Source organism: Sturnus vulgaris, chromosome Z (genome assembly GCF_052056855.1).
Source record: "Sturnus vulgaris isolate bStuVul1 chromosome Z, bStuVul1.hap1, whole genome shotgun sequence".
NCBI classification, from domain to species: domain Eukaryota; kingdom Metazoa; phylum Chordata; class Aves; order Passeriformes; family Sturnidae; genus Sturnus; species Sturnus vulgaris.
In genome coordinates, this window is record NC_142283.1 from 49,350,920 (window position 1) to 49,368,915 (window position 17,996).

The 17,996-nt window shown below is 40.7% G+C and overlaps 2 protein-coding genes across 8 annotated transcripts in view; one reads left to right on the plus strand and one right to left on the minus strand.

Moving 5' to 3' along the window:
• Window positions 1-8,388, minus strand: part of CCDC171 (coiled-coil domain containing 171) — a 156,706-nt gene extending 148,318 nt beyond the window's left edge. For all 4 annotated transcript variants that reach the window (XM_014873186.2, XM_014873104.2, XM_088155897.1 and 1 more), the window contains exons 1-2: window positions 8,255-8,388; window positions 5,185-5,357 (exon numbers count right to left, since the gene is read on the minus strand). In XM_014873186.2, the coding sequence (XP_014728672.1) occupies window positions 5,185-5,231 (47 nt within the window). In that variant the 5' untranslated portion in view covers window positions 5,232-5,357; window positions 8,255-8,388. The remainder of the gene's footprint in view (window positions 1-5,184; window positions 5,358-8,254) is intronic.
• Window positions 8,389-10,052: 1,664 nt separating this feature from the next.
• The window catches only part of PSIP1 (PC4 and SRSF1 interacting protein 1), a 35,087-nt gene continuing 27,143 nt past the window's right edge, over window positions 10,053-17,996 (plus strand). For 2 of the 4 annotated variants that reach the window (XM_088156562.1, XM_088156564.1), the window contains exons 1-4: window positions 10,053-10,134; window positions 10,666-10,852; window positions 11,792-11,868; window positions 15,936-16,074. In XM_088156562.1, the coding sequence (XP_088012688.1) occupies window positions 10,781-10,852; window positions 11,792-11,868; window positions 15,936-16,074 (288 nt within the window). In that variant the 5' untranslated portion in view covers window positions 10,053-10,134; window positions 10,666-10,780. Of the gene's footprint in view, window positions 10,222-10,665; window positions 10,853-11,791; window positions 11,869-15,935; window positions 16,075-17,996 lie in introns of all 4 variants that reach the window. The other 2 variants (XM_088156563.1, XM_088156565.1) reach the window with 1 other exon arrangement.

A 17,996-nucleotide genomic window follows, 5' to 3' on the forward strand; every position in this document is an offset into this window, starting at 1 on the left:
AAGATATTTCAATGCAAGAAGGTGGAAAGTGAAATACATATTCCTTCAGAATATCTGAGCATCAAAATAATCAAAACAAGCTTTTATGTAGAGAGTGAAAAATTAGTATAAAATATATGTTTAATTAACTAGCTTAATGATCTTACAATCAATTATTATAACTTTAAAGTGGACAACTCAAAGTATTTCAGGAGCTGAAACTCAGTGCTCACATTATTTGATATAAGTCGTTTTTCAAATTATTAAAATCATGTAAGCATGGCTGCAATAATCAGTTGATCCACACAAAAGTGAAAGTTGTCAGGGCCACTAAATATGAATTAAACTGTAAATAGAAACATGATTAAATTAAGCAAAATATTGGCATAATTTCATGCAGAGCTGAAAACACTAAAATAGCTTACCTTGGTCTACATTAAGTCTTAAGTATTAATTAGAAAAAGAACAGTTTAATAAATTCCAGTATACTGGGTTTTTCTAAATAAAAAAAATTATCCCTTTACTTCTAGATTTATGCACAGGCACCATTAACATTTTTCACAACTAAAACCTTTACCTGATCATGTATGTTTTCTCACATAAGCAGACTAACACAAATGTCAACAACAAGGGCAACAGTATTCTAGATTAAATGTAGCCTTTAAAAACATTAGTAACAACGAATGAGAAATTTCAGGTTTTTAGCTGCAGCCTATAAATATATTATAATTTAATAAATTCTGTCAAATCTTAATTTAAAAACAAGATGGACTTCATCTGTGTGTCATCAGTAATTGTTCCACAGGGTGCCATGTACATTTTACGTTTTTAATAAATGTAGGAGATAAGGATCATCAAAATCCATCTGTACTGCAAAAAACCACTGGTACATTATTAGCTTGCAGCATTTACATACCCAGAGGAACCCACATATCTCAAAGGGCAAACAATCAGTAACCACGTAAGTAAAACCACCTATCATTACTTTAAGCAACTTTTAGCAGTAAGAAAATATGGTGTGAAGTCATGAAGGAAGCAAGAAGAAGTAATGCCTTTTCACTCGTCCTAAAATCATGAGCCAGACACAGTTCGATGATAAAAAGGGGTTACCTTTACAAGGATCCTTAGGTGCACAATTTGCCAGGTGGAAAACCTTGAAGGTGCACACGTAGTATAACATGCATACAATTTTTATGTTAAGAAAAATTGCATATCTGACAAAAATCCTCAATTAAAGATGTAAGTGGTATGGTAATTTCCTCCTAGTTCAACCTTTTTCAAATTCCCCCCCTTTAGATAGGAACCAAACTTTGTTTATGAAAATACGTCTCAGAGAGCTAGTTTCAACCTTGGCATCCCCAAAAATCTAACCTTGGACTTCCAGCTTGGAGCCACTGGGGAATTTATTTTGTTTTTCTGTCTAACAGAATAGATAAAATGCTAGCTATGAATACTATGATAGGCTACAGAGCTACAAATATATGTGCAAAGAATATAGAAAATATATAAAAAGAAAAAAAAAAGGCAAAAATCAGTTGGGCATCAAGAGCACCAGTATACTGCACAAAAGATTGTTTGCAGGCATCATATAAGAGGTTTGGTAGACCTTTATTTTCCCGTGGCTGGCCAGAGATGAAAGGCAGGTTGTCTTATTGAAAGATGATACAATAAGTATTGTCTCAGCTAAAGACGCCCAAAAACCTGATGGCACGAAGGTTAACAAAGCACAGGATGGGGGGAAAAACAGGATCCAAACTGAAAGTTAGGGATGACTAATGTCCAAAGAACAAGGATTAAGAAAAGGGTAACCATTTTGATAGTTTGTGAACAACAGAGAGGTCATTCTGCTTAAGCTTGATGATATTTAATACCTCTTCCAAGGAGAGCACATGGAATGAACTACTTTTTGTAAAGTAATTAAAAAGAAACACCTTTAAATCTTTAAGGAAATTGCCTTGGTTTTTATGGCAATCAGCTTTAAATAAAGCTCTTCCTTTCAACTCTTCTATTAATTATTTTTTTAAAAAGGGAAAAAAAGAGCACACTGCAGATACCTGCACAATAAAACTTATTCAGAGAAAAATTTAACTACGTGCTTAACTGGACAAGTAGTGGGAAAAAAACACCACCACAAACAAGTTACATGATACCTCAAGTAATAACAAATTAGGAACACTATAGAAATGAAAAATGTGCATAAGAGCATGAAGACAAACAGCATAACAGTAAACATTGGGGAAAAAAAAATAAAAACAACTTTTTATGCACAGCTCCTAAACTTACGACATTACAAGTAAGAACTTAAAAACATAAAGCAGAAAAGCCTATTTTTGTTCTTAGTATAGAATCAAAACAGCAACTTAAAAGATGAAGACAAGAAAACTGACAGAATATTATTATGTCACCACTTCACTATTTTATTTGTCTACTTAAACATTTCAAATAATTATCCTTAATTAGCCACTTTATTTCTGTGGTATTTTCTTTAATCCTCACAGCATCATCAACACATGCAGTAAGTACTTTATGAAAGCTTCATCGTACCTAAGATAGAAGAGTCTTCCTTTCATATTCATTTACCAGTAAAAGCGTTACAAGCATAAAGTTCTTGGAAGCTTAAGTCACAAAATCAGGCAGAATCCCTGGAAAGTTTCAAATCATTTATGACTTGCAGTCCAGGAGGAATTCAGAGACTGCTATGCACTTCCATTTTCACATTTTAATAGTTCATTGATCATTGGTTTTGAATGAAAATACATATTTCAGCTACTAGAGCTTTTATCTTAGACACCATTTTTGGTAATACTTTAAGTTTCTTTAGGAAAGCATATAAGCAGGGGGAACAGCTTTTGAGTCCTACATCACAGAACGCTCAACAATTCACCTCACTTCACAAGTCAGCTAATTACAGCCAACAAAGAACATCACAGAGAAACAGTTTTCCTTAGCTCTTCTTCCATATTTGGCTGAAAATGTGACCTTGTATCAGAGAAACTTTTTTTCATTTACTATGTGGCAGTGTAATTATGTTAAACCTCAGTAGCTGAAGAAGTGGTCCTGACTTTCGAACCAACGTGCCTATTCACTGAGTTTTGCTATTTCTATACAACTGGCAGGTTTTTACAATCAGATTTTAAATAGTGACAAATAGATCTTAAGATACACAGAATGAATTAAAGTTTACTTTAATTGTGCCAAAGATCAAACACGTGTCAGGTTAAAAAAAATTAGTCATGTTCAAGACTTACAATTCTACCCCCACAGCTATTGCAGAAAACTCTGGAACTCCCAAATGGAGACAGAAACTACCTCTGTCATGTCTCCTATGCCCACGATGTGAGAATTCTTGCACATCAAATGGCCACAGGAAAGCACACCTGCAATGATGGAGTGACTGCTACCAAAAATGTGATAAAATAAAAAACTCCTTAGCAGCAATGTAGCATTAAGAAGCAGGCATTCTTTATTCGGCCAGATGCACAGGGTGGTAGCTCCTCCTGAGGTCTTGCACACTGAGTATAGGTAAGTTTCTGTTTATATGCTATATTTTACATACATATTAACTGATTGTCCCAGAATAGAAACACATGTGATAATCACTTCCCCACTATCATTTAAGTATTTTCCCCTCTCCTTTACGCATGTATTCTTCTGTCCTGAGGATCTCTCTGGCAGTCCATAGTGGTCAGGGACCCCAGTGTTACAGCTGACATAGTCAAGCTGGCAGGGCACTGTGGCTGGTGAACTTCCAGTTCTCCTTCTTACACAATGGGCATTGTTCAGATCCACAGGCCAATGGTTTTAGGAGAACAAGCATTGTGTTAGCTCACCAGGTGTAGACAATTGATCATCTGGTAACATGACAACATCGGTGGACAAAGGAAGGGCTACAGATGGCATTTATCTGGGCTTCTGCAAAGCCTTTGACACAATCCTCCACACCATCATTCTCTCTAAATTGGAGAGATGGATTTGATGAATGGACTCATCATTGGTGGATATGAGAATAGTTGGACAGTAGCAGCCAGAGGACAGTGATGTATGGCTCAGAGTCCCAAAGGACATTAGTGACAAGTGGTGTCCCTCAGGATCCATACTGGGACCAGGGTTATTTAGTACCTTCATTAATAACACAGACAAAGGGATCAACTGCTCTCTGAACAAGTTTGCAGATGACATCAAGCTGAGTGATGCTGTTGCCACACCTGAAAGATGTGCTGCCATCCAGGGGGACCTGGACAAGCTCAAGAAGCGAGCCCATGGTAAGGAGGCTTACCAAGACTGAGTACAAGGTGCTGCACCTGGGTCGGGGCAATGCCCGGCACCAGCACAGACTGGGGGATGAAGAGATCAGAGCTGTCTGGCCCAGAAGGACTTGGGGGTGCTGGTGGGTGAGAGGCTGGACATGACCCAGCCATGAGCACTGGTGGCCCAGAAAGCCAAACGTGTCCTGGGCTGCATCCAAAGCAGTGTGGGCAGCAGGGCAGGGAGGGGATTCTGCCCCTCTGCTCTGCTCTGTGAGACCCCACCTGCAGGGCTGCATCCAGCCCTGGGGTCCCAGGGCATGGACCTGCCAGAGCATGTTCAGAGGAGGCCCAAGAAGTTAATTAGAGGGATAGAGCAGCTTTCCTGAGGTGAATTGGTGAAAAGCTGAGGGAATTTGGTTTGTTCACCCTGGAAAAGATAATGCTTCAAGGTGACCGAATTGTGACCTTCCAGTACCTGAAGACAGTAAGAAAGATAGAGAGAGGCTCTTGTAAGGAGCATGTAGTGAGGGACAAAAGAGAATGGCTTTAAACAGAAGGAGAGAAGGTTTAGATTAGGTATTAAAAAAACCCTTTACTGTGAGGGTGGTAAGTCACTGGAACAGGTTGCCCAGGAAGCTATGGATGCCACATTCCTGACAGTTGGCTCAAAGCCAAGGTGAAGGTGCCTCTGATCAATCTCATTTAGTGAAAGGTATCCCTGTCCAGAGCAGAGGGAATTTAATGATTTTTGAGGTCTGTTCTATAGACCTGGCCATAGGTCTGGCCATTCCATAATTCTAAGATCTGATAACTGTATTGACATGGCATACCTGGCATATATCACACCGTATCTGGTTCTTTTTCAGTCTGAATTACATAATTTCAGGGATCTAGAAAAAAAAACCTAGAAAACCAGGAAGTGTATTACTAGACTTAAAAATACAGAAATAAAGCTCACCTTCTAGCTTCTGTGACAGAGTAATTTACTGGAGGGGATGAACTCATGATGGCCAATAGGCAGCTTTTTAAGCTGCACAAACTATAAACTCTGGAGAATCAATTGTTGACTGTATAAACATTTACTTGATGAGCTTCCAAGATGATTCTTCCATATTACAAAAACATTAAAATCTGTAACAGAGACATGCTTTAGTTTATTCAATAACATAATGAAAGAATAATTTAATACTCACAAGCAATTAGAAAACAGTGTTACTACTACACAATAACCAACTATCATTTTTGTTTTAGACAACTATGAGAATTATACTTTTAATCCTCTAAGCTTAAATACTATAGATTAACATATACATATATAGTAACATAGTAGAATATCCCATGTCAAGGTTTTCAGAATATCAGTAAAAAATATTTTGTTCACATACATTGATCCTCTGTCTCGTAACAATATTACAAATTCCATTTCTCTTCAAAATAATTATATTGAAGATAAATACGTATACCACGATTGCATGTACTACATTTGCTGTCTGATAACAACCTTTACCACAGCAAGTCTTCCAAGTGTTTTACAAACCTGGAATTTTCTATTTGAAGATATTTTTATTGTATTTGATAAATCAGCAATAGTTAGGACTATACAAGAGAAATACTATTTTGAACTGTAACTCCACTCACCTTTAGAAAAAAACATTAATTTTGTGTTAAAATAAAAAAGAAATCAATATAGACAATGCATTTATAATGCAGACCTTAAAAAAATCCATTATTTACATCAAGTTGCACAGCAAACTCATAAATTACCTCTTTTCATTAATTAAAGCAAGGTAACATGAAGCATAAGCTGTATTCAACAGTCAATATTAATGAGCCATAAAGGTTTGTTTTTGAACATGATAGCAGATGGACATCCATATTAAAGTCAGGAAAACAGGAAACTTGCCTGGACTCCATCTTTACCATCCCTGGCTTGCAGTCACATGTTCACAGAATCATAGAATAAGCTGAGTTGGAAAGCATCCATTAGAATCATCAAGTCACACTCCTGGCCCTGCACAGGACACCCCAAGAGTCACACCATGTCCCTGAGAGCACTGTCCAAATGCTTCTTGAACTCTCTCAGGCTGGTGCTGTGACTACTGCCCTGAGGAGCTGTCCTAATGCCCACTCATCCTCTGGGGGAAGAAACTTTTCTGAATATCCAACCTAAACCTCCCCTGACCCAGCTTCAGGCCATTCCCTCAGGTCCTGTGGATCAGTGTCTGCCCCTTCACTTCCCCATTTGAGCAAGTTGTAACTGCAAAAGGTCTCCCCTCAGTCCCCTGCAGGCTGAACAGACCAAGTGACCTCAGCCACTCCTCATAAGGCTTTCACCAACCTTGTGGCCCTCCTTTCAATGCTCTCTAATAATTGAATTTATTTTTTATATTATGGTGTCCAATGGCAGCAGTTGGTGTAATATATTAATATAAACTGATTTTATTCATTCCAGTTGCTCCACTAGAAATAAGGAGAAGAAAAAAAATCATGTCTGCTTCAATCCATAATTTGAACAGAAAATGCAGCAAAAATAAACGTATTTCTAAAAGCTCTGAGTCTTTGTTTTCGGGCTTTTTGTTCGGTTGTTTTGTTTTTACCGAAGAACAGCATATTCATATAGAATAGCTAGATGTATCCCTTGTGATTTTTTACATCTACACATTAGAATTCACCTTGCTGCATGTGGTCATAAGACTCAAAACACAATAACTGCCACGCAATAGTCACTCACACTCCAAGAGAAAACAACATAGCTTTCTTTCTATCTCAAATGAGAAAACAGTTGAAAATCTCATTTTCGAAGTCTAGTCTGTAGTATAATTTCTAGGCACACATTAAGTTCCATTAAATTATTGGTGACTTGCACACTGAAAACTTTACATGAGGGAAGAAAATCTTGACAAAGTACTTGTAGAAACTGTATTCCACAAAGATTAATCACCTCTATAAAAAAGAAAACGAGGTATCCTGGTACAGGAAACTATACGTCTATCAATTGAGCCAAATTTTCACATTAAGACATAGCTCTGAACACTAAGAAACTAGTTTTTCATACCACCATTTTCCTATTATTTATTGCCAAAAAAATATATTTGGTTTTATACCAAAATCTGAACAGTAGAAAAAGAAAAAAAAAATGGTGCAACTAAATAATTGCAGGGGAAAAAAAAACAAAACTGTCTCTAAACATAAGCAAAAACCCCTCTGACACATCCACACCATCTTGAAGTTTTAGAACCTTTTGGAATTACTTTTAAGTCTTTTCATTACTTTGAGGGGGAAGAGGGAAACATGGAATATCTAATGACTGTTTTCTGGGCATGCCAATGATTTTGAATATACAACATTTCTCTACTAAGATGTTAACTAGCACACAAATGGATACATTCCAAAAGAATGCTATTTCAATTAAGAAAAAAAATTCAAGGGGCATGGAGGGTTCGTAAGAGCCCCACAGTCAAACAAGATAGTTAAGAAGGTTTTGCTTGAGGAGGTATTATATTCGATGGACGTTACCTACAAACCTTGTGTCATATTCTCCTCAAAAACTTCTGAATATGCTTAACTAACTTTAAGAATGCCATTGATTTAGACAAGATGTGGGGAAGAAATTTATTGTGAGGGTGGTGAGGCACTGGAACAGGTTGTCCAGAGACGCTGCGGATGCCTCATCCCTGGAAGTGTTCAAGGCCAGGCTCGATGGGGCTCTGACCAACCTGGTTTAGTGGGAGGTGTCCTTGCCCACGGCAAAGGAATGGAACTGGTGGATCTCTAAGATCCCTCCAGCAAATGAAATCCAACCAAGATGTGCTAATTTAAAACACACAAAGCCAGGCGGAACTACCACATCTGTTCTGCAAGGTATAAAAGCTCACCAGTTTCGACTGGACGAGCCACTAGCTTTTCACTAACGCAGGATGAAAAATTTTAAGCAAGCCATTAACCAAATTAGCAGCATCCCTTCGCTCCGCTGGTCCCGGAGCGGCGCTGGCTGAGCGCACGCCGCGGCGGCGGCTTTGGCGCTTTACCTGGTAGGAAGGGCTGAGGGAACAAGGTCAGAACAGAGCTCCAGCAGCAGCACCCTGAGGCCGCTCCGGGCCGCCGGGAAGCGCCGGGAAGCGCCGCGCCGTTTCCAGGTCCCGCCAGCAGGGACGCGGCCGGCGCGCGGCCCCTTCCCAACGGCAACTTCCGGCCGCGGCGGAACGTCACCAGCGGGCGGTCCGGCGGCGCGCGCAGCCCCGCGCTCACCGCCCGCGCGCCCGCCGGCCCCACACGCGTCCTAGGCATCCGCAATTCCAAAAAATGTAAGATTACCGACTGACGTGAGAGCCTGATTGAGGTGTGCATGTCCTCAGATTCGAGGCAGCACGTTCTTCACTCAGATTATCAAGAGAAACAAACAGGTAAATGATTTTGAGAGACCGCGGGACAAAAATGACAGCAGGGTGGATGAGGGAGACTGGTAACAAGGTTATCATTCCCCTTCTGGTCACCTCACTGGCAAAGGGAAAGGTTCTTGGAAACATTTCAACTGAGAGATTTCAAGACGGAGATGTAAACATATATGATGTCAAACAACAGCAGCAGAGTGAATAAAATCCACCCCACCATATCCTAGAAAAGTGGACAATTGCAGTAACTATGTCAGTGGTATATCCTTCAACGTACGAATTGAAGTTTTGATAAAAAGAAAAAAAGCTCCGTAATATTTTCATACTTTTTTCAGACATACTATGACTTGCGGGTGGTGCTGTATGGGGCCATCACATAGGACTAAAGCCACAAAGAGCTGACAAGCAAGCTAATTTTTGATGTAGAACTAGAATTAAATACAACAGGACGGGCAGGCCATAAGAAAGAAGGTAGTGGGTTTATATCTGATTTTGAGATCTTCAAAGAAAGAGAAGAAAAAACCGTTCGAAGAAAGGTATTTGTGGTGAGGCTAGCAGGGGCTGATGCACTCAGGACATCAGCTGACAGAAACAGGAGAGGAGGGCACAGCGGCTTGAAATGCTTGGTGAGAAGGAAGCTTGATGTGGATTGGTAAACAAGCTAGGAGAGGACAAGGGGACTAACATAGTCTCAATTAGTAGCAATCCTAGATGGAAAACCTAACCAGTCAACTAAACCAAAGAAAACCTCCACCAAACCCAGGAGTTAATGGTGACTAAGTAGCAGATAAGGACTCTGTTACAGACTTAAAATAAACAACCACGGGTTGTTGTCTGCTGGGGGGAGTCAAGTCATCAAGCAAGTTCCTGGGGAGTACTTGGGCAACACGGGCAGCTTTGGGGCAGGCAGCAAAAAGAGATGAGAAGCCTGGCAAGGGGGAGTGGGACACAAAGGGCCCCGCGGGGCCAGTCGCACTCGCCCGGTTTGCGAAGGAGGATGGCGCTCATTAACCAAGCCAGCCTGTCAGCGGCTGAGCAGCGCCAACTCGCCCGTGTGTGTGCTCGCCCCAGCTCGGCTGCCGCTGCGGCCGGGGGCGGTCCCACAGCCAGCTGCTGCGGCGGCAGCTCCGGCTCCTCCTTCTCCTCCTCTTTTCTTCCTCCTCGTCCACCTCCGCTCCCTCCAGCGGCGCCGCGGCCGCTCCGCCCCCACCGGAGGAGGAACGAACCACTTTTCCAGCTGCAGGGAGAGGGAGCGAACGAGGCTTTTCCATTCTCCGGCCCTGCCCCGGGCCCGGCGGGCTCTTTCCTCTCGTGACTACCCGCGTTCTCCCAGGCGTAGAGGCGGGAGCCGAGCCGTCTGTCTTACGGCAGGGCGCTCGCCGAGTTCCCGCCGGCTCTCCGGAGCTCCCCCGCCACCCCGGTGCGGCGTGCCGGGTGGTATCGGCCCGCTGGCGGGAGGAGGCGGCGCGGCCGTGTTTCCCGCGGCGGGCGGTGGGCCGGGCGCCAGCGCGGTTGAGGTTGGTAGCGAGGAGCTGCACCGCCGCTGGTGAAGCGGCGAGCGGGCGAGCGGGCTGGCGGGCGAGCTAGCTAGCTAGCTAGCTGGGGTGAGGAGAGAGAGAGAGAGACAGAGAGAAAAAAGGAGAAGAGAGAGAGAGAGGGGAAAAAAGGGATGGAGGGATGGATGGAGGGATGGAGGAGAGGAGGGCGGGTGGGCGGGCGGGCGGAGTTTCTTTTCCGCGCGCCCCCTCCCTCTCCCTTCCTGCTCCCCAGCGGCGGTCTCGCGCCATCGTGCCAGCATGAGGGGCCGGGGGCTGGTCGGCGACGGGGGAGGTCGGGACAAGGTGGCGGGTGGCCACCCTGGCCGGGGGAGGCCTGGCCCTGCCCGCGGGCGGGCACCGGGGTAGCGGAGCGCCCAGGTGGTCTCTTTGCATGAGTGAAGGGCGGGCATGGCGCAGCGCGCCCCAGCCAGGGGCCGCCCGCCTTTGCTGACGTGCTTTCTTGTGTTGCCCTTCTCTTCGCTCCCCCGCCCCGTGTGTTTATCCCGGCAGCGAGTGGCACCTCGTGTGGCTGGCAGTGCCTCGGTGGTTGCCGGAGGCTCAGAGCCTTACCTTCTGTCAGTCCGGCTCGCTTGGCGGCAATAGGGCGTCACGTCGGTGAGAAAACATGAGCCGAGATTTCAAACCCGGAGACTTGATCTTCGCCAAGATGAAAGGTTACCCCCATTGGCCGGCCAGGGTAAGGCTCCCCCTCCTCCCCTTGCCTCGTTCTCTGTGGGGTGCGCTCACACACCTGTGCTGAGCAGCGCCCTCAGCTTCGCCTCCTGTGAGGGAGGACGCGGCTGTGTTCCCGGGGATAGAACCGGCTTTGCAGTCACATTGCAGATCCGTAACAAGTAGCCCTCTCAAGCAGTCATTAGTTGTCCTAATTTGTGTAACGCGGCTTTACGGAATGAAGACTGCTGCAGGATGGCGTGACACTGGAGCTTGTGCAAGCCCCTGGAGCTGTACAGAAATTATGTCCCCAAATAACTGCTCTTGGCAAAAAACCCCACGAATTTATATAAGGCAAGATTACTCCTAAGTGGGTTTGTTTACTGTGCTTTCTATTAAATAGGTTAAGTGTATGTGGTAAGTTATGCAGTCGTTTTTGGTGTTGTCTGTACTCCCATGGAAAAGGCATGCGAAGTTCCGGGACTGCTATAGGTCATTTGTTGCATGTGGGAATGAAGATAATAAGGTATCTAGCTAAGATGCTGACTTAGGAATTGGGGTGCTTTTAAAGCTTATTACCCTTTTGGTATTACTTCACATTTGGGCTTCCACAGCTTACTAGGTCAGCGCAAGGGTAGGAAGTCTTTCTATTGCTTTTCCTTAAGGATGGGCAGTATGGGGATGAAATTAAATTGTGGCTTTTGCTTGTAACATGTCATCTCTCATTTTAAAAGTAGTCATGTGGAAAGTATCTCTGTAAACTGAAAGTAATGTAACTTTCTGATGTTGTTAATACTGGTTTTGATTCTGCTATATTTTCTTGGCATACTGTTAGAAAGAGTTCCTGCTTTACTTCTCTGTAGTTTTTTTATTCCTATTTTAATGCTTAGTTTTTACATATTTCTTCCTAAACTATTCTTGACTGTTACTTGATTTGAATTATAATAGGCTGTGTTTTTCTTAGGTGGATGAAGTTCCTGATGGAGCAGTAAAACCTCCTATGAATAAAATGCCTATTTTCTTTTTTGGCACCCATGAGACGTAAGTCCTTTATATTTCAGGGATGTATTTTTTCATTTTAAAATGCTGTGACAAAAAGTTATCTTCTCTGAATGTAGTATATTACCGCATCTTCCTAAATTGATCTCTTTTATTCAAGACATGCTTCTCTAACGTTTACTTAAGCTGTTCAAATGAATGGTAGACCATAACCGTAAAATGTACACTTTTTCAGAAGAAAAAACTTACCTGCAGTGGTGTGGCTGATTGGTTTTTCTTTTTTTTTCTGTAATGAGTTTAATCATAGTCCTGTATATCCTCAAAATTCTCAATACTATATTCTCAAAGAAAGTGAAATAGGCAAAATTTGAGAAAAGACAGGTAATCATGTACTGGGGTTGTTTTTATTTTTTTGGCTTTTGCTCATGAGGTTTTTGGTTGTGGGTGGTGTTATCTTTATGAGATCTGGAGAGAGATGAGGAAGTGCAGTTGGCTTCATACCTATCAACCTGCAAAATACTGATCTTTGAGCAGTGTTTTGAGGTGATACAGTATTTGCTTTGGGAGACTGTATATTTTCCACTGCTGAATTTAATAGAAAGTATTCTGGAGTTTAGGTAGTTTGGTGTTCTTGAAAATTACTGAGTTGCTTTTTAGCATGACTGGTTGGGTTATTGTAGATTTAAGGCATCATCAGATTCAGTGCTTCATTTGTTGTTTGAGTTGCTAAAAGAAACCCAAGCAATCTGTATTGGTGTGCCTTTAATTCTAATTAAATGGTTTTTTAAATAAAATGCCAGATTGAAGTAGTGTGTGGAAGTTGTCCATCTCTCGCATTTTGTCGAAGGATCTTGCTTTTTTTCATCTTATTAAGTCTATTGAAATTACTTTAATCTGGTACTTTGTATTTAGCATTAGCAAGTAGGTATCTTGCTAAGACAAGATACATTGTTCAATTGAGTTAAAGAGTAAGCATCCCCTATCATTGGCATTACTTGCTATTACTTTTCCTGAAAAGTGATTTCCGTAATGAAAAAGATGCCTATATGCTAGGCCCATGTATTTTTTGTAGCTAATCTCATCTTTCAACAAATTTTTTAACAACTAAGTTTTTTTTAGTTTGGTTGGAGTTTTTGTGTGTGTGTAACTTTGTGGGTAAAGAAGAGTTCCTGGAATTTGATTCAAGGTTACAAGGTTTGTCTTGTCCATTTCTTTAATTATAATTTTAAATGTGTTAGATTGCCTTTTTTGCCTTTAATTTTTTCACACAACCAAACTTTCTCTTTGGCAGCTGCAACGCCATACTACTTGGGTTCTGCTGTTGGTGAAGTGTGTGTCATTCTGGATTGTAGTGGGGTTTTGTGTTTAAAGTTTGGAAATGCAGGTTGAAGGGAGATATTTCGGAAATAACTACTCATCTAAAGCTTTAAAATCACCTGTGCAAATTTTGAGAAGTTTTACATCCTACTTCAGATTTAGCTTAGGGCTCTTAAGACATGTTTGGGTTTGAAAGGTTTGATGACTGGGGGTTTTTTTCTAGTTTGCATGAGTAATTTGAAATGTTTGTTCCTCAGTCTGGTGTAGTTAGAAAGTAAAATTTTGCTGCCATCTGGGTTTTGTTAGGCTCTAGGTTCCAGGTTACTACATTTCAGAAGTCCATAGAATACCAGAGAAACTTCTTGCCTCTGTTCCACACACATTGCAATGTACAGGGTGTTCCATGACCCAGCTGTCTCCTGGTGTTTGTTAAGCATGTTACTTATCTTTCGATCTACAGAATGATAATAGGTGAAACTTTTATAATTCTTGGTCTCACTTACTCCTTAGAGCAGATACCTATAAATTACAATAGGAGGAAACTGATCAGGTTACAGAGAAGACTGATGTTCTGTGGCATGTAATTTTATTTAGATTTTTAGCTGTAGGTAATGACTTCAGTGATCCACCAGGAATTATGCAGAGTTAACAATTTCTTTTACTTCTTTCACGGGAATTAAAATAAATTTGGTAAACTTGTTCTGTGCTATGCTTTTTGCAGCTAAGATTTACACATTGTGCAAAGTTAAATACCTTCAACATTTTAGTAGGCTGTGTATGTACAGTCTGTCTTACTGTAAGTAGTGGCAACTCTGAAAACCCACATAATGAATTTATTGTACTAAAAAGTCCTGTATAAAGGATGGCAGGATTTCAGGCTGCATGGATGGTTACAGCAGGAAAAGGAACCATGGTGGGAAAGGAAAGCAAGACTGGCTTGGGAATAACTCTTAGTTGACTTCTAGAAATAATGTTATTTGAGTCTATGAAATTACTGTAAATAAGTATTAAAGTATACTTTGCAGGTTTTTGTTTTCTCTTAAGTTTCATAAAAGACCTCAACTAAATGTGTCACTACCTAGGGAGAGTAAGAAAATTAATACTATTTTAATAAATATTTTAATTGGATATGTTGTGGCAGTAGATCATATCAGTACAAACTTTGTTTGGTCACAAGCAAACAGGTCACACTGAACTCTAGTTTCTGGACTTTCTTTATTAGGATGATCTCTTTTCATTCAGTTTTTCTTGTTCCTTTTTCTTTATTGATACATGAGGCTTAAACTGCAGCAGCCTAGTAAGCCTCAAAGCTTTTTTCACAGTAGCTGTTCTCGGGTGTTTTTCTATGCCTGACAATATGGGCAAAGGCTCAGAGACTTCAAAAATGCTTACTTTTAGAGAATAGGGAAGAAGACAGGCGATTTTTTTCCTATTTTTGTTTCTTCCAGTTGCTCTGTCTCCCTCCCCATCTTTTTTAGTCTGGGTAAATAAGCTTTGCAGGTGCATGTTTCTCACACTGGCTGAATCTTCTCTAACTATCTCTTGCCAAGAGGTGGGTATTTGCATTCTAAGCTGACAATGACTTACTTAATACTTTGTGCACATAGATGAGTGTTTACTGCCGGAGTAGAAAATGCTTAAGCTTTTAAGGAGATTCTATGTTTTTTCCTTTTTCTCTCCACCTAGCGGGATGTAAGTCTGAAGTTCCTGCCTTTTTTTAAGAATAATGAAGGAAATACTGGGGTGGAGCTTAAAAGTTAAGCTCCATGAGCCAGTACTTAAGAAAGCAAGTATCTGCAACTTTTCAATGTTGAATGTAATATAATTGCAATAACATAAAGTCTAGGCATAGATTGAAACAGACAACGTACTACCAAAGCGTACATTTTTCTCTTAGCAGCAGGTAGATTGGTACAGTGAAATCCTACCTTCAAAAGGCCATGAAGGTAGAGCAGGAATGAAATAGTCTTTGATGCTTTTCAGCATAAACCATTCTCAGTAGCATGGTACCTCCTTTTCCCAAGTCTGAACTTGGAGGGGCTAGTAGTGAATACTGTGACTTTGTCATGTGAGAAAAGCTAACAGGTAAAAGCTTTAGTTCGACAGTTTACAGTAGGGAATAGGAGTGGTTTTTGTTTGTCTGGAAAAGATATGCAGGCAACATCAAGGCTGTTACAAGAATGTCTTAAAAATAAAATAATTGTCTTGTTTACTTCATCAAGAAAATGTCTGGGGGAGAAGCTTAAAATAAGAAAGTCTTTATTGTTTAAATTTCATAATTCAAGTTGTGAGGTCCTGTTGTCAGACCCTGAAAAACTACTGAATTAATGCTGAATTAATTACATTTTTACATAGCATTCTTAAAAGTAAATGGGCAGTCAGTATATTCAGGTGGTGCTTTTTCACATCTAGTGCAATAAAAATATTCAAGGATACTTTATTCTTAACATTTAAGCCGGATTTTCTTCTGTAAGGAGGTAATTGCTCTTTCTGTTTGTAAGCTACTTCGTTTTTAATTGATCCTGTTCACAGTAGCTAGTTGACTTGTTATCTGCAATTTTAAAATGCACTGTTGAGCATTTCTTGCCCAGATATGCAATGCTCTGAGAAAGAGGGAAGTGGTAGTGGTAGTAATGGAAACCTTGGAGTGTTGCAGGCCAAAATTTAGAAAACTAAAAACTCTAGTAGAATAGTTGTTGTAATACTAATGAATTTGGTATTTAATAACGCTTGGTGCTTACTTTGTTGAAAAGACTAATTAAAATGTGAATTTTGTTCTCTCTTTCCTTAAGGGCATTTTTGGGGCCAAAGGACATATTCCCTTACTCAGAAAATAAAGATAAATATGGCAAGCCAAATAAAAGAAAGGGTTTTAATGAAGGGTTGTGGGAAATCGACAATAATCCCAAAGTGAAATTCTCTCATCAGCAGGTAAGCTATGCAGATTCTGCAAATCTTTGTTGCTATGGGGGTAGGAGGGAAAATACAGTAAGTGTTTTCCTGACATAGGGTAATGACTTACTGCTGCTGTTGAATTGCAGGTTAGACAAAATTTCATGTATTTTAAATACAGTTTATTTTTAGTGTCTAGTATCGATAGCATAAGAAGACATGGGGGTTGTTTAACTGGAGATAAATACTTACCTACAACTACGTATGTTCCTGAAATACCTTTGTAACTGCGCTTGAAAAGTGGTATGTTTCTTGGAGTCTTAGTCACTCTGCCCTATGTATTCCAAAACCGAATACCAATGTCCACAAGTATCCTTGTAAGATATCAGTACATGGTCTCCTAGTGTGCAGTATTTTCGTTCTAGCAGTTGGAAGCAATGTGATGTTTGCCTTTTAGCTCCTCTCACGTGGCTTGATTCAATTTTTTATCCATCAGTAGTTCCTCTTTTCTTGCTCTTTTTGTAAGACTTCTAAGCTTAAACCAGACTTATGCCTTGCTACCCATAAAAGGACCCAAATTTAATATGAAGACAAATAAATTCTCTTGCTCAATTTGTCTTTGCTTGCTCTAGACATTCTGTAAGCTTTTAGTTTTGCTATGTACACTGAATGAATACTGACCTTGGCTACATTTGGCCTTCTAGGCAATGTTGCAAAAATAATAAAAAAAATTGGTGTCTCCTGTTTTTATTTCCTGATTTTGCACAAAATGCCAGGTTGCCATTTCAGCACCAATTAATTCCTGCTTCATAAGATGTCCTGTGCTACTGTGTTTCTAGTTTGAAGGAGAATATGGATAAAGATTTAAGGAGTTTCTGAAGTATTGTTAGAATGTCATGTATTACAGATGTACACTTTCTTCTTTGAAATGTGGAGAGATATTAATCCCCGCATCCCAGTGGGAAGGACTGTAGTAATAAGAGACAGATTCTTTCTGCTACTGTAAGATATAAATTGATACAACTTTTCACTGTCCTCATTGTGGCAATTGAAAAGAGATGCTCTGTGGATGCCTGAGGTAGTTGTGAGCTATACCATTCTAACTAGGTTAAAATCTGGATATAAATAATCAATAGTAGAAAGTTTGTCTAATATATTTTTTCACTGCAGAAATCGGTCTCTTCTGTTAAGCAGTGCTTTCAGTAGCATCTGAGACATTCCTAGATACATCTCTAATTGTGAAAATACACAAAACATGTTGCCAAGAGATAGGTGCAGCCTGTTTTGTTAGTGTAACAACTTCTCTACAAGATAATTCCTTTATGTTTTTAATTTCATTCAAATTCTTCAGCTTCAGCGGCAGCACTTTTCACACTTTCTTGGTCAGGTTCTGTCTAGAGCCATTGGGTTGTTCTTGGCAGTTTTTTCCTTATTTCTCTACTGAAAAGAAAGTTTCTTTTCCCACAGGTCATATTTAAGTTGTGTTCCTCTAAGTGGGCCATAAAATTACTGAAGAAGAAGCTTTTCTTAGTAGGGATGTTTTAACTGGAGTCCTGCATCCAGTTGTGGGCTACTCAATACAAATTGAGGAACATGAATATATTTGACAGAGAGACCCATGGAAGGCCATGAATGTAACGGACTGGAGCACTTCTGCTGTGAGGAGAGGCTCAGACAACTGGGACTGCTCAGTCCTGGTGAACTGACATGGAATCTCCTCAATTTATACAAGTATGTGAAGCAAGGGTATAAAGAGACTGGGTCAGACCCTTTTTGGGGGTTTCCAGTGGCAGGACCAGAGGCAAAGAGCACAAACTGAAACACAGGAGGTTCCCTATGAATGTAAGGAAGCTTTTTTTTCTTTTTTTTCCTGTGAGGGTCACTGAGCACTGCTACAGATTGCTCAATGAGGTTGTGGAGTCTGCATTCTTGGAGGTACCTAGAAGTCATATGAATATGGT